General features: G+C 48.6%; 1 protein-coding gene across 1 annotated transcript in view; it reads right to left on the bottom strand.

The window, feature by feature from the left end:
* Positions 1–793: 793 nt before the first annotated feature.
* The window catches only part of TTC23 (tetratricopeptide repeat domain 23), a 46,541-nt gene continuing 33,069 nt past the window's right edge, over positions 794–14,265 (bottom strand). Inside the window, exons 8-10 of the mRNA XM_090263753.1 lie at positions 13,988–14,137; positions 1,837–1,919; positions 794–1,336 (exon numbers count right to left, since the gene is read on the bottom strand). Coding sequence (XP_090119879.1) covers positions 1,222–1,336; positions 1,837–1,919; positions 13,988–14,137 — 348 coding nt within the window. The 3' untranslated portion in view covers positions 794–1,221. The remainder of the gene's footprint in view (positions 1,337–1,836; positions 1,920–13,987; positions 14,138–14,265) is intronic.

The raw sequence follows: 14,265 nt of genomic DNA, 5'->3' as shown, positions 1-14,265 counted from the left end.
GAATTTTTCAAAATGTGTTTTAGTTTGTGATTCCATTATCCTCTAAGAAATACAGAAGGAACATGTAGCATCAGACCCTCGTTAGCAGTCTGCTCAGGCTGCTATAACAGTTCTCACGGTTCTGGAGGGAGATGTCCAGAATTAAGGTCCTGAGAGATTGGTCCTTGGTGGAGGCTCTCTGTCTGGTCCGCCTTCCTGCTCTGTGTTCACATGAGGGTGCTAATCCCACTCATGGGGGTGCAGGCTCATAGACCAATTACTTCCCAGAGACCCCCCTCCAAACACTAACATGCTGGGGACTAGGGCTTCACACAGGAGTTTTGGAGGGACACAAACATTCAGTCCATGGCAGATGACGGTGTGGTGTGTACGTAAAGTCCCACCCCTGCCATGCACATCAGAACCCATGACTTCAACCACGTGGGACACTCGGTGAGTGGGGACCACTCTCACACCGTCTCTGCACACTGCACGGGCCTGTCTGGGGTGGGTGGGGATGGGCAGGGGTGGCCTGTGTGGTCGCTGTCACATGCCTGAGAGGCACAAGGGACCCGCCTTTGTCTACCCTGTCACGGGTCTGTTGCGTTTGTTTGTCCCATTGATTCTTAAGGCAGCCCCTGCACAAACGGAGCCGTGGCAGTTTCTGGGCTCTGGCGTGGAAGGGTGCCCATGCTGCCCCTGATGTCATCTTGGCACCAGCCACCTACCATGGGGGCGGCGGAGGGACGTGGGGGGGTGTGCGGGGAGAGAAGGAACAGCAGTGCCCACACACCAGCCCCAGCACGTCCAAGTCTCCTTGTATTCGCACTTTATTCTCAATCCCTGTCACCTTCCTATATGAAAGGGCTTCCTCCAGAATTTAATTGCTCCAGATCTGACTGCAGACCCGTGCAAAGGGGTGTATCTGCACAGCCAGATGTTGGGGCTGTCTTCCCGCGCAGGAAGTCCTGAGCTTTTCAAGAGCAGCTTCTCAGCCCCAGCACTGCCGCTGAACTGCTGACAGGTAATAGGTTTTCGTTGGCAAGAAGAACCCCTTAGGTGGTGAAAGAAATGCTTTACAGACGCGCCAGCTCACCCCGAAAGGTCATCCATCCGCGGTCTGCCTGTGCCCACGGGGGCTCTATGGCGTCACATCCAGCCTCGAAAATCTGCAGTGACTTGGAGAGACGTGTGTCCAGCGCCCCGGCACGACCGAGGCTTGGGCCGGCGGGGCGCGGGGCCTCAGTCCGCGGCGTGGGGCCTCGCCTTCCCCGGCGTGGGGTGCGGGGCCGCGCGGGTGCAGAAGGCCGGTGTGGCTCTCGGGGCCTGCCTCAGCTTCGCGGCCACCTCGGGGGTCCTGCAAACGAGCAGAGGGTGGTGAGCGCGGCCCCCCCACTCCTCCGCCCGGGGTCCCCCAGCCTCGGCGGCCGTGAAGGCAAACCGGGCGGCTGCCCACTTATATTCCACGAGGGAGAAGCGTGGCACAGGAGCAGAAAACACAAGGTGTTTGCTAGAGCTTTCCGAGCCCCGTGGCCATGCTCGCTGAGCCCCGCGAGCCGGACAGGAGGCTTTGGGGGCGCGGGCCCGGCGCTGCAGTGGCCCCTGCTGGCGGCGTGCGGCCCTGCCGCTTCCAGGAGCCCGCGCTCCGGGCACACGGGCCCGGGCAGGGGGGACGCCTCCGCCGCAGAGGGCGGGCCTGTGCTCAGCGCTGCAGAGACGCGGGGACAGACAGCCTTCGGGCCCGGTCACCCCGCCCGACGGGCACCCAAGGGGCGCGGGGAAGCCCGAGGCAGTGCTGAGCTGTCGCCACCCCGCGTGACGGTGACCCGATGACACAGGCGTGAGAAGCCCACTCACTTGGCTAGGACGTCCACCGACTGCTGCGTGGCCAGAGTCCGCTTGTCCTGCGGCCCGTACAAGAGGGTCTGAATCTGAAGACACTGCAGAACACCAAGCAGTCACTGTGAGGGTGTGGAAATGCCCCGGGGAGCATTGGGCAGGGTTACCAGCCTCCCTAGAACGGAAGAAAGAACACTCCATCCACAGACCCCCGCGATAACGGAGTCAGTGCAGCGGCAGGGTTCTCCCAGGGGTACCTGACCTTCGATCTGGGTGCTCTGCGGGAGCCCAGAAACGAACGCACTGTTTCAGCACTGTTTTATAGCACCCTCTGGGACAAACTGTATGCGAAGACATGTTTAAAACGAATATTAAAAGATTTTATTTAGGTTTAGAGAGAGGGTAAGGGAAGGAGAAAGAGAGGGAGGGAAACATCAGCATGAGAGAGAAACATTGATCGTTTGCCTCTTGAATGCATCCTGACTGGGGACTGAACCTGCAACCTAGGGATGTGCCCTGACCAGGGATCGAATGGACGACTTCTTGCCTTTGCAGGACGACGCCCAGCCCAGAGTCACGGGTCAGGGATCTAGTTTCTGTTTTTAAATGACCCTTGCTACAGCCCAGACAAGTTTTTGTTTTGTTTTGTTTTGTTTTGTTTTTGTAAATAAATTTTTAAATTTTATATGAGCTTTCTGTAATCATCACTACACAGCAATTTCTTAGGAATTAATTTAGAACTTGAGGAAAAGATAAAGATTCAATTTGTGCCCCAAATGGCCAAAATCATTTTGAAGAGGAACAAGGTGGAGGACATTGCTTTACAGTCGGTGCCTTTATAAAACTATAGTAATTAAGACAGTGTGGTTCTCACCCAGGGACCGACCAATGGAACATGGCAGAGAGTCCAGCATGTGACAGATGACAGGCCTTGAAGGGTCGGGGAGGAAGGGCTGAACTAGTCACTGAATGGAACTGGGACTTCCGGTTTTCCAAATGGAGGAACCTGGATCCCTGCCCCATACCAAACACAGAAATTAATTCCAGACCGACTGAAGAGCTAAATGTAATACTCAAAATGTGGAGCCTTTAGATGAAGATATTGGAGACTACCTTTATTGAGAAGTATTTCTTGGACAAGATCCGGACAAACCAAAAGATTTGATAAAATTGAACTACATTAAGACTCAAAATGTCTGTGCACCAAAATTCACCTTTAAGCAAAGCACACAAAGACAAATCAGACTGAGGAAAATCATTGCATACAACTGAGAAAGGATTAGCATTCGTAATCTATAAAGAACTCCTATAAGGTAATGAGAAAAACAAAAACCACCACCCCATGGAAAAATGATCAAAAGACAGAAAAAGATTATTCAAAGACATTGAAAATAGAATAGCTAATAAACCTGCTTCATCTCACAAGTGATCAGAAGTGCAAACTAAAATTTCTAGGAGGTTGCCCTTCATCTATTGGATTGCAAAACTTATAGTCTTGATAATGTAAAAGCGAGCTTTGTCAAAGATATGAGTGAGTCAGAGCTCTTTCGCAGACTAATAGTGAGTAGAGCGATTTGGTACTTTTACTACTGGATAAGTAAACTGTAATATACACATGGGTTGTATTATATATGTGTGATGTTTTAAAAAATTTTAGGGTGTGTGTGTGTATGTAGATTAATCTCATGATTATAGACAGGAAAAAGCAAAGTGCAAATGAATGCAAATTATATATGTAATATATGCATATTTTACATAAAATTTATATGAGGCTTAAAAAACATGTAGAAGAAAATCATAGTAAAATAAAGTGTGGGAATGACATCGAATTCAGGACAGTAGTTATCTGGTATGGGAGGGAGAAGTACAGAAGGGACTTCATGTGGGTCATGTTTTATTTCTTAAATTAAAGTTAGCTCAGAGGTATTTGTTATATTCATACACTCCTGCATATCTGAAATGTCATAATGTATTTTTAAAAACTTGAATTTGTCTTTCTACATGGTCACAGCTTGAGGGGAAAAGAAGTGTGAGGGTTTGGAGACTTTGTACTGAACACTTTTTATTCATTCTGATCTGCCACCCATTTTAGGTCTTTGAGAAAATTACAGTGCAAGTGGCCAAAGGCTTCTTCTTTATGAGCTGTGGAAAATACCCAAACTGTCTGAATGTTTGGGCCAGTCTGAAGAATTGAGAATCTGATTCTGGAATCTGAGGCTCTGGTTGTCTTTTGGAGGAAAGAAATATCAGACGAGAATATGAGAGGATTTTTTTTTTTAATAACAGAAAATGTCCACTATTTCTTAGTTGCATTATAAAACACCAAGAAGTAGTGACTTTTCCTATTACCCTACTTAGCATATAATCCAAATGGTGCAAAGGCAAGGGTCCCACCCCTGTGCCCAGCAAGCCCCACCTTGGGAAGTTAGGCAGCGTGAGAAGGTGCTTTGTGGCTCTGAGGGCAAGGAGCTGGGGACAGGTTTCCGACACCCATAACACTTGATGGAAACACTAACAGTAGTCATCTCTTGCTTGGCTTTTGGCCACTGGAAGCCAGGGGACATCCCCTCATTAAGATGGTAAAGCTGAGTCCACATGGGGCCCAGCAGAGAAGGGCTCAAAAGGACAGCAGGGAGTAAGCGGGCCCTCCCCTCATTAACAGCAGTGAGCAGCCCACCTCCAGACCTCACACTTCTTGCCAGAACAGACCTCCTTTTCCTCCACGTGGCCAGAAGTCCCTCCTTTCAGTGGAACAGATCAGGCTTAAAATTAGACCCACCCCAGCTTTCCTGTTCACCTATTTATAACAGCCTCCGAGGCAGCTCCTTTTGAGATGATGCCAACCTGCCTCGATGGGAACTCATTCATTCTTGACTGACATTCTCACGATCATTTGAGACAGGGTCTCTGTTCGCCTTGCCTTAACAGATGGCCTCCAACATCGGAACCTTGGAAATCCATCTTGCTCCTTTGGTTACTGAAGCTTCTCCCTCCCCACCCCACCCCCCAATTCTCTAGGGAAAGAGATACTGTTAGCTGAGTTATTCGCGGATTCCTGAGGGGAACGGAAGGCCATTGAGAGTATTATACAAATTCTCACCCCCTTCTTTCTATTCCTGACCTTGTGTGCTGGCCATTTTCACTGGGGGCACTATGTGAGCAGGAAGAGTTGGATAAAAGGATCTTCTTCAATAATCAAGCTCAGAGAGAGGGGAGCCCCGTCCCCCTCCTGTCTCTTCAACGCCAGTCAATGTCTTCCTGGAATTAACAGATTTTTTTTTTTTAAGGCTGCTTATCTTTACTAAGGAGATCTGCTCAAAACTCTAGCTGACGTGAGAAGCCTTGCTGAGAGATATGAACTAGGAGAAACACCCCAGCCCCTTCCTAATCCCTTCTGACGACAGTGCCCAGGGGGGTCACACCAGACAGACACCAACACAGGAAAACACAGTTCATCCGTGAACTGAAACACTCTCCAAGAGATGCCTTTCTTCAAAAGCAAAGCAACCCATTACTGATTTTTACCAGGAAGTGTGTTACCTAGCTGTATATTTCTCTAAGAAACATGAATGGAATTTTTTCAGTGTTCTGCTGCTCTTAGCTAAATTCGCTTAAGTATTTTGCATGAAGTAGGTACTTGGATTCTTTTGTTAAAGATGTAGTCGTTGGCTGTCAAAGACAAAGTCACTAAGTATTCACTGAACCTACTAGGAGCCAGCCAGACACTAAACAGTTCGCTGAGCTAAGGGAAGAACTCCCAGACCTTGACCGTAGACCATCCTCCACCATATTCAAGGTATTCTGTGGTTTCCAGATCCTTCCAAGGAAGCCAGCGCACCCCTGTTTGAAACCAGCCTCCGAAAGGTGTCTCTCTCACTGTCCTTGGAGTGGACAAAACCCTGTAAACCTGAGTATCCAGAAGAGCGTTAGGGAGCCATTACATTGCTGTACGAGGGAGGACCCCCAATAAGTGGAACTTATTTATAAAAAATTGTGTATTTACTCGTACATGTTTCAACTTCAGTCACCTTCAAGACTTTTTTCTATTGCTCAAATTTTTTGAACTCAACGATTTGGGTGCCTTTTAGTGCTCCTGCCGTTCTTTGTTTTACCTCTTCCACATCAGCAAAATGTTTCCCTTTGAGGACGTTTTTCATCCAGGAAAACAAAAAGGTCACTTGGGGCGAGATCAGGTGAATAGGGAGGGTGGGGCACGGGGGTCATGCTATTTTTGGTCAAAAGCTGCAGAACAACAGTCAGCATGGTGTGGGCAGGTGCACTTGGAAATCACCCATCATGAAATGGGCAAACACGTTAAAAGAGTCTTAAAAAAGAAAAAACAACCTCGCTGAAGCAGAAGGCAGCCTCTCACAACAACGCCAGCTGGTCCACTGATACAGATGGGTTCACAGAACACTCACCTAGTGGGGGAAGCCTGTACTACAAGGGGCCTGCCCTCCAGAAGATAATTCCATATTTTTAGTCCCCTCTTGTAATTCTCTTTGATTTGGTTTGCAGGGGCTAGGAGAAGTCATTTGCGTCTTTCCTATAGCTTTCTGCAGACAGACAAAAGGAAACACTAGCCTGTAGGCTGGCCATGGGGGTCTGGCTCACCTTTGTGTCCTAGGGCTTTGCATAGTTTCTCCACTAAGTAGACGCATTATTTGTTAAATGAATGAATGGTTAAGTAAATGACCAAACAGATCAACTGAGAAATTCTTATGTGGACCCTGAGGGCACCGTTAGACCAAAGGGCTCCGAGGCCACACATGTCAGTCATGGACGCCTCTAGTATAAGAAGGCTCCACTGTCACCATGGCAACCAGGAAAGTCCACTAGTGCAGAGAGCGCTGTTCCCCATGGGCTGGTCTCAGAAGCCACTCTCTTAGGAGCCAGGGGAGCTAAGACACAATCTTACGAATGTGGTATGAACTTTAAAACTTCTTTTTTGATGTGACTTTGAGTTTTGGAACCTAGGTTTCTACGGAGCCCTGGAGCCAAGGACCCTGAAAAGCAGCCCTCAGGGTGCTGTCCTCTGAGCGATGGCTGATCTCTGTGCCCCAGAGCTCACACCCGTCCCAGGCTTGGTGGCAGCTGTGGGGTGCAGGTCAGTGGGCTTAATTTACTCTGGCTTTAGAAAACCACAAGCGTTAAATACCCAAACTCACAAAGAAGCTCATTTTCTTTTTCTTTCTTTCTTTCTTTTTAAAAAATTTTTGGTAGGGGGATCTCTGATGATCTGCAGTTATCACCCGGGGCCATTTTCACGGCAGCACCCCTGCAGATGTGGACCCCTCCTCCCTCAGCCTCCTCCAGCTTAAGGCCTGGAATGGCATCCTGACTTCTTTTGGGGAATTTCAGACCATGAGGGTGCTGATGGGACCCCTCCTCTTTGTTAACAGTGGGGCGCAGCGAGGGCTCCACCTAAAGAGCCATCTCAGGTGTGAGGCCACAGGACTCAATCCTGGAAAACGGGGAGAGGCATAGTTTCCTAGTTCCTGCCAAGCCTGTCATGCGATTGCATCTATTTTGTACAGGATGGGGAGTCAGCCAGGTGTGGGTGGGGGTGCTGGGGTCCTAGGCAGGAGCACACCCTGCGTCTCCCTGTCTTTCTCTCACACCTGCAGCTCCCTTACGGGGAGGGCTACTCATTGAGCCCTGAGCACTGCGGCACAGGAGGGTGGGAACAGAGCACTGGGACGAGGAGGGTCATGGGAGACCAGCGAGACAGGGTGGGAGGCCCAGACGCCTCTGCTCACACAGCCGCTCCCTTACTCCTCACCTCGGAGTTGCCAAGTGCCGTGGGCTCTCTGTCCTCACCGACAGCCCTCGACTCCCCCACGACTTGGCTCCATCCCCTTGGAGCAAGCCACCATCATCTCTCTCCAGGACAGCTGCAACACAAGCGTGCAGAGGACAGGCACATCAGCGGCGCTCGCTGTGGAGGGGTCCCGGCCGTGCAGCCGCGGAAAAGTTAAGGCTGCGTCTTCAAGTGCACGGCCGGCTCTTTGTATAAAAGCTGGGCCTGCCCACGTCCGGGCCACACAGAGGAAGAGACCCAGACCCTTTTACGCCGAAGCCTCCGAGCCGCCTGTTCTGGCGTGTCGCCCTGGTGACCTGGAGCTCGGCCATCTCGCTGGGTCCTTCCTGAGCCGGTGCAGTCTGTACCCGCCGCTGCTGACCGTCACTCTGTCCGCTTGTCCGCTTGTTTAAGGTCACGTGGATTTATGTGCAGGAGGCCTGCCTTTCCCTCCATCCCTGGCCGTCTGCCCATAAACCCGTGGTCCTCCTGCCTCCAGGGAGGCACTGGGCGATCTCCAGTCTCGGGCCAGGACGGGCTGTCTGGACCCAGGGTTCCGCCCGCCCCAGACCTTCCTGCTCACGTGGGAACTTGTAAGGCTCTGTGCACTCGCCACGCCACAGGAAGACTTCTAATGTGTGGCCTTGATGGCGGGGGTGGGGGTGGGGTCTGTGTGCCCCCCCATCTGTATTCTTTAGGGGACAGCACAGAAGCCACCTCTTCCTGGCAGGCCGCGGCCCAGGGCTCTGGTGTTCTCATTTCCACCCCGCCTGCAGCAGGCCGGGGGTGCTCCCCATGTTCCCCACGGGGGCCGAGGGGTTAACCTCGATCCCTTTAACCATCAGCTCCCATTCTTATACAACGACTGATTTATAAATCTCCACCAGCTGGAGCCTGAGCACCTTTAAGCACATTTCTCAACCCCAGACCTGGGTTTTGTATATGAAATTAATGTCATTGTGGACCGCCGCAGCCCAGCAGCAGGTTAAACAAAGACAATGAGATAAACTGGGGTCACGGACGAATGACTCTTCACATAAAAACATGGGGGCTAACACGGGGCTCTGTGGGCACTCCAACCCAGCTCTGGAGTCCCTGGTATCTAGGGCAACAAGGAAAACACCACATTTGACAAAGGAAACATAAAAGTTATGTGGCCACGGATGGGCATGAGTTGTCCATAAAACGCACAGCAGTCTGTGAGAAGGTTCTGTGCATTTGGCTGGCTGAGGAGAGGCTAACATCTGGCAGAGATCTGATGGCTTGTTTTCATGGGTCCTGTCTTGACTCATGACACATAAGAAGCTCCCAGGGATGGCTCTGTCACCTGCAATGTATAAGAACCATTTTCCACCTCCTTTCTTCAAATGACTTATTACAGGGGGCTTTGCATGTCTTCGAGAAAGAGGTCACATAAAATTATGTTATTCTTTTACGGAAATGCTCACAGCTGTAAAGCAGTCAGGAGGGGACCGAACCCTGGCAGTGACGGTACATCACGGGGAGGCCAGATTAAGACGGGGCCCGGCCCTGACTTCACACTGTAACTGGGCCCAGGATTTCTCCTGAGAGGCTACTGACCGAGGACACAGCCTTCACGAATTCTTTCTCGCAGCCTTTCACCTGGATGAAAATACTGACAAGGATGCCTGTCCAAGAATCAAACCAGCCCTCCCTGTGGCAAAAGCATGTGAACTCTGGCTGTGGAAATTTCCATCTAGAGCCCAGGGAATGCTCCACGTTTCTCCCCCGCAGGCAGATGCTGTTGGGAGGCGGATCAATAACATGGTTTTCTTTTCAGTAATTTAATCCCGCTGTCTGCTTTGTTTCTCCGGCCTTCCTGACTTTCATGCCCTGGGGACAGGCCCCGGCCATTCAGCACATCTGGAAAGGCCTGTGTTCAATGACGTCTGCTCCAGAATTCAGGAAGTTGGGGACGCAGCTGTTTTGACAAAAACAAGAGAAAGACTGGGCCGGGAGCTTGCGCAGGCCGCGGCTGGCTCCCCAGAGCTCCCTGCTAAACATGGCATTGGAGCGGCTGTGCGAGGCCTGCTTCCGGGCCCCTCTGTGCCCTGGTGTGCAGGCCCCGCGCTCCTGCGGGCACGCGTGGAGAACGGGAAACGAGGCCTGCGTGTACCACAGTGCGCACCGCCCACGGGGATACAAGTTCAGCCCTTTCTCTCTCACTCTGGCACATGGCCTGGTGGCTTTAAAATGTCAAAGCCATTTTTTTCCAGGAAGGATGGATAATGAGGCCAGGCTAGAGGGAAAAAATGTCACCAGCTTCCACTGCAGGGTTTCGAGGTGATGAAACCTGAGAGTTTCTTGAAACGGAGCCGATTTTCAGCCCTGCGGGTGGCATGGGACTCAGCACAGGGACTCAACCTTTCCCCAGAAGCAAAATGCAGACCCCTGGGCCCTGGGCCCTGCCCCAGACTCTGGTTCAGAAGGGGCGACATTGCTGCTGGAGGTTTAAGACACACACTTCTTGAACTACCAGCATAAAGCAAAAAGGTGCACTTTTCTTTAGAGTAACCAGCCCATGGACAATGTACTTAAAACCCCTGGGGGCCTCAGGCCCCGTGTCTGTAAAGCAGGGTTGGTAAGGTCTGGCCTGCCAGGTTGCTGCGAGGGGCAGGAAGGATGTGTGAGCTGCCCCTGCCAGCAGGGAGCCCGGCCTTGGCACGTGGTCGGCTGTGGTACCATCCGGGCCTGTCCGGAGCCAGCAGGGCCCGATGCAGGTCTGGGTGGCCCCTGCTCATGTTTCTTGTGTGTCTGCTAACATCTGTTGCCATCCCACCCCCCATTTCCTGGGGTCCCTCTCCTGCCTGGACGTGGGTAGCTAGGCTGAATCTTCAGGAGGACTTTTCCCTACTTTACCTTCTCTCCTTGGGGCAGAAATGAGGGAGGGGAAGGAAAGGGGAGACTCCCAAGGGCCAGGAAAGCTGTCGTCTTCTCCGTCGTGTGCTCGTAGGCAGCCTGCCCCCTACACCCGGGCAGGGCCTGGTGCTGATCAAAGCAGCCCCCCGCTCCTCACCTCATCCGACCCCCAGAACAACCATGGGAGGGCCGGAGGGCTCGTGTTATCTCCATTTTACAGATGAGAAGACTGAGGCCTCTGGGTTCAATCCTTGGGCATTCTCAACACCGTCCTCGCAGTGATTAAAAAATAACCCGAATCCAAATATAGGCCTGTTATGCCCTGCTTTAAATTCCCTCGACAGCTCCCAGCTGCTTAGAGCAAGGTCTGGAAAACTTTTCTGCAAAGGGCAGATGGCCACTATTGCAGGTGTTGTGGGCCAGCAGACAAAAATCAAGGCTACTCTGTGGGTGCTTATGTAACAAGTGAGAAAATTTTCCACAAAGTTTTACTGGTGAGGTTCAAAATACAATAATGAGCACAGTCTTTCATAATCTAGTTCTAAGGAGAAGGATGGAGTTTTGGGTGGTTGAGGAAATAATAGCTCCATCGGGGTGCAAAGTTAAGTGTTCCCCATTGTCAGCCTAATTTCTATCATCTGTAAAATGATTACAGATTGATTGTAGGATCATCCACAAAAACCAGTTCAAACTTGCGGGCCGTATGAAAACAGGTGGTGGGCTGGGCTGGGCCTGCAGAGGCTGCCGTCGGAGGCTGTGGCCAAAAGGATCAAGTCTCAGGCCCATAACCTGCACACTCAGCCGCAGAGCACTGCTCCCTGACAGCTGCTCTTTGCTGCTGCTGCTGCTTGTTTTTTTAATTGAAATTTTAAAAATTTATTTATTTTTATTGTTTTTCTATTACAGTTGTCCCATTTTTCCTCCACTGTTTTTTTTTTTTAAGATCTTATTTATTTTTAGAGAGAGGGGTAGGAAGGGAGGAAGAGGTAGAGAAACATCAGAGTGTGGTTGCCTCTCATGTGCCCCCAACTGGGGACCTGGCCCGCAACCCAGGCCTGTGCCCTGACTGGCAACCCTCTGGTTCATAGGTCAGCACTCAATCCACTGAGCCACACCAGCCAGGGTGCCCTTTGCTTCTTAAACAGGTTTCATTCTCTAGTCCCCCAGCCTCCTCTCCACCCCAGTTCTAGACTGGGAATTCCTGCCTCTCCCAGGCGATACTCTTTTCTAGGACTACGCATTAAATACCTTTCCCAAACCCCCAGAAAAAAGTGAGAAAAATCCAAATATAAAACTAACGTATTATAATGGCAAAATAACTATTAAAAGAGTAGAAGTTTTAAAAACTCATGAGACTACTTTGGGAATCTCTATGCAAATCAATCTGAAAATGTAAATGAAATAGTTCCCTAGAAAAATACAGGTCACCAAAACAACCCCATTATATAAAGAAAGCGTCAACAAACCAATTTTTTGTAGAAGAAATAGTGAAAATCATCAAGGAATTTCCTCATACAGGAAGTACTAGGCCTAAAGAGTCCCTCACAGGAAGTACAAACCTTTAAAGACTAGATGGTTTTAATGCTGCACAAATTCCTTCAGTGCATAGAAAAGAAAGGTAAACTTCCAAATTACTTTTATGAAGCAAATATAAGATTGATACTTAAAAAATATAAATATTGATGCAAAAATCTTAAAATAAATACTAGCAATCACAATCAACCTCATATTAAGAATATAACTCAACACGACCAAGGGCATTTATTCCAGGAATGCAAGGTTGGTTTGAGACTGTAATAAAATGCACCATATTAAGTGATCTAAGAGTCATGTGATTATCTCCACCAATGTTTGAAAAGCATTTGAGAAAACCCAATACTTATTTCTAATAAAAAAAAATTACACATGAAAATAGAAAATGATGGCTACTTCCTTAACATGATAAAATATATAAAACTTAGTCCTAAAGCCAGCATCTACTAAATGAAGAATCAGTAGAGACATTTCCCGTAAGACCAGGAACAAGACAAAGGTGAAGACTCTCTCCACTACTACTTATTATTGTACTGGAGGTATGAACCAATGCAATTAGACAAGAGAAATCAATCTGAGCCATAGGAATTGAAAAACAGAAAGTAAAACTATCTGCAGATGATGTAATAGGATACTTGGAAAACCTGAGAGAATCAATACTCACATTAACTCAGGCAAGAAAAGAATTAAGCAAGTTAGCAGAATATACAATGAACACAGAGAAATTAATAGTCTTCACACACAATAAAATAACCAGTTGAAAGATATAATAGTGGATAAAATTCCTTGTACAATAGTATTAGAGAAGATAAAATGCTTAGAAATCAACCTAATAAGAAATGTGCAAAACCTATAAAAGGAACACTTTCAACTGTGCCTAAATGGTACAAAAGTAGACACCAAGAAGTCTGAAGGCATCCCTGTTCTTGAGTACAATGACTCCCCATGATAAAGACAGCAGTTCTCCTTAAGTTCATTTGCCAATAACACAGTCCTCCAAAAAATACCACCAAGCTTTTCATGCAGTTAGACAAGTTGACACTGAAATTCATGTGGAAAATAAACATGCTAGAATGTCTAGAAAACCTGATATTCTCAAGGGAGAAAACCTAGGAGTGGTGTCTGGTCCTACCAGGTATTAAATCATGCTATGAAATCTACGTTTAAAACAATGAGGAACTGGCATTTGAATAAACAAAGAGCTCAGTGGAGCAGAAGAGGAATGCAGAAATAGACTGAAGTACATATAGAAATGTAGTATATGATGAAGGTGTTATCTCAAATCACGGGGCTCCTTAGTAAGAAGGTGCTGGACAACTGGGTAGCCATCTTAAAAAAGATAACATTAAATTCGTACTTCACACCATCCACACAAATAAACTGCGAATTAAAACAGAAATAAATATATAAGTAGGAGAAGAACCCACAGAGGAATTCCTCTATAAACTGGGTATACAGAGAGAGTACAATAAAAAATAAAAAATAGATTGATAAATTACATAAAAATTAAAAATATATTTGCATGATAAAAATAATTGATAATTCATTCAAAAATATGTGTATGAGGATTAAGATATGTTTTAATGAAAAAGCATTAGATTGAATCAACTGCGAAAGGGAAGTCATCTCACCTAAATAAGCCACTTATTCAGGACCTTTTATTCTATTTCATTTTATTTTAAAACTTCACCCAAGGATATGTTCACTAATTTTAGAGAGACAGGAAGGGGGAGAGAAAAACATCAATGTGTGAGAGAAACATCCATAGGCTGCCTCCCACACACACCGTGACCTGGAATCGAACTCACAACCTTTGGTGTGCAGGACGACACTCCAGCCCACTGACCCACCTGGGCTTATAAAGATTCAATTAAAAAGAGCCTGGTGGAGGGAGGAGAGCGACCTTGGCGGGGGAAGGAGGGCTTTCCTCCGCATTAGTGCTGGCCCCAGGCTTACCTTGTTCAGTTTCCTGTGGGCTCCTCTGTGGTTCCCCTGCGCCAGGTCAGCACCTCCCAGGAGCCGGTATGTCTCCGCCACCTCGGGACTGAGATCCCCAAACACCCCCACTTTGCCCTCCAGGGACTCTCTCAGGATCGAGGTCGCTCTCTGAAAGGAATAGAAAGCTGTCTGGTTAAAGTTCAAAGGCTGATGAAGGTTAGTGTCTCTTAAGAAAGTGATGGGACTCGTGGGTATTTTCCCTTTTTAGGACAATAGGTTTGAGTTGACTGTCTCCT

The sequence above is a fragment of the Furipterus horrens genome, unplaced genomic scaffold (assembly GCF_987537825.1).
Source record: "Furipterus horrens unplaced genomic scaffold, mFurHor1.1.pri manual_scaffold_16, whole genome shotgun sequence".
NCBI lineage: Eukaryota > Metazoa > Chordata > Mammalia > Chiroptera > Furipteridae > Furipterus > Furipterus horrens.
This window is presented reverse-complemented; position numbering and strand designations above follow the sequence as displayed.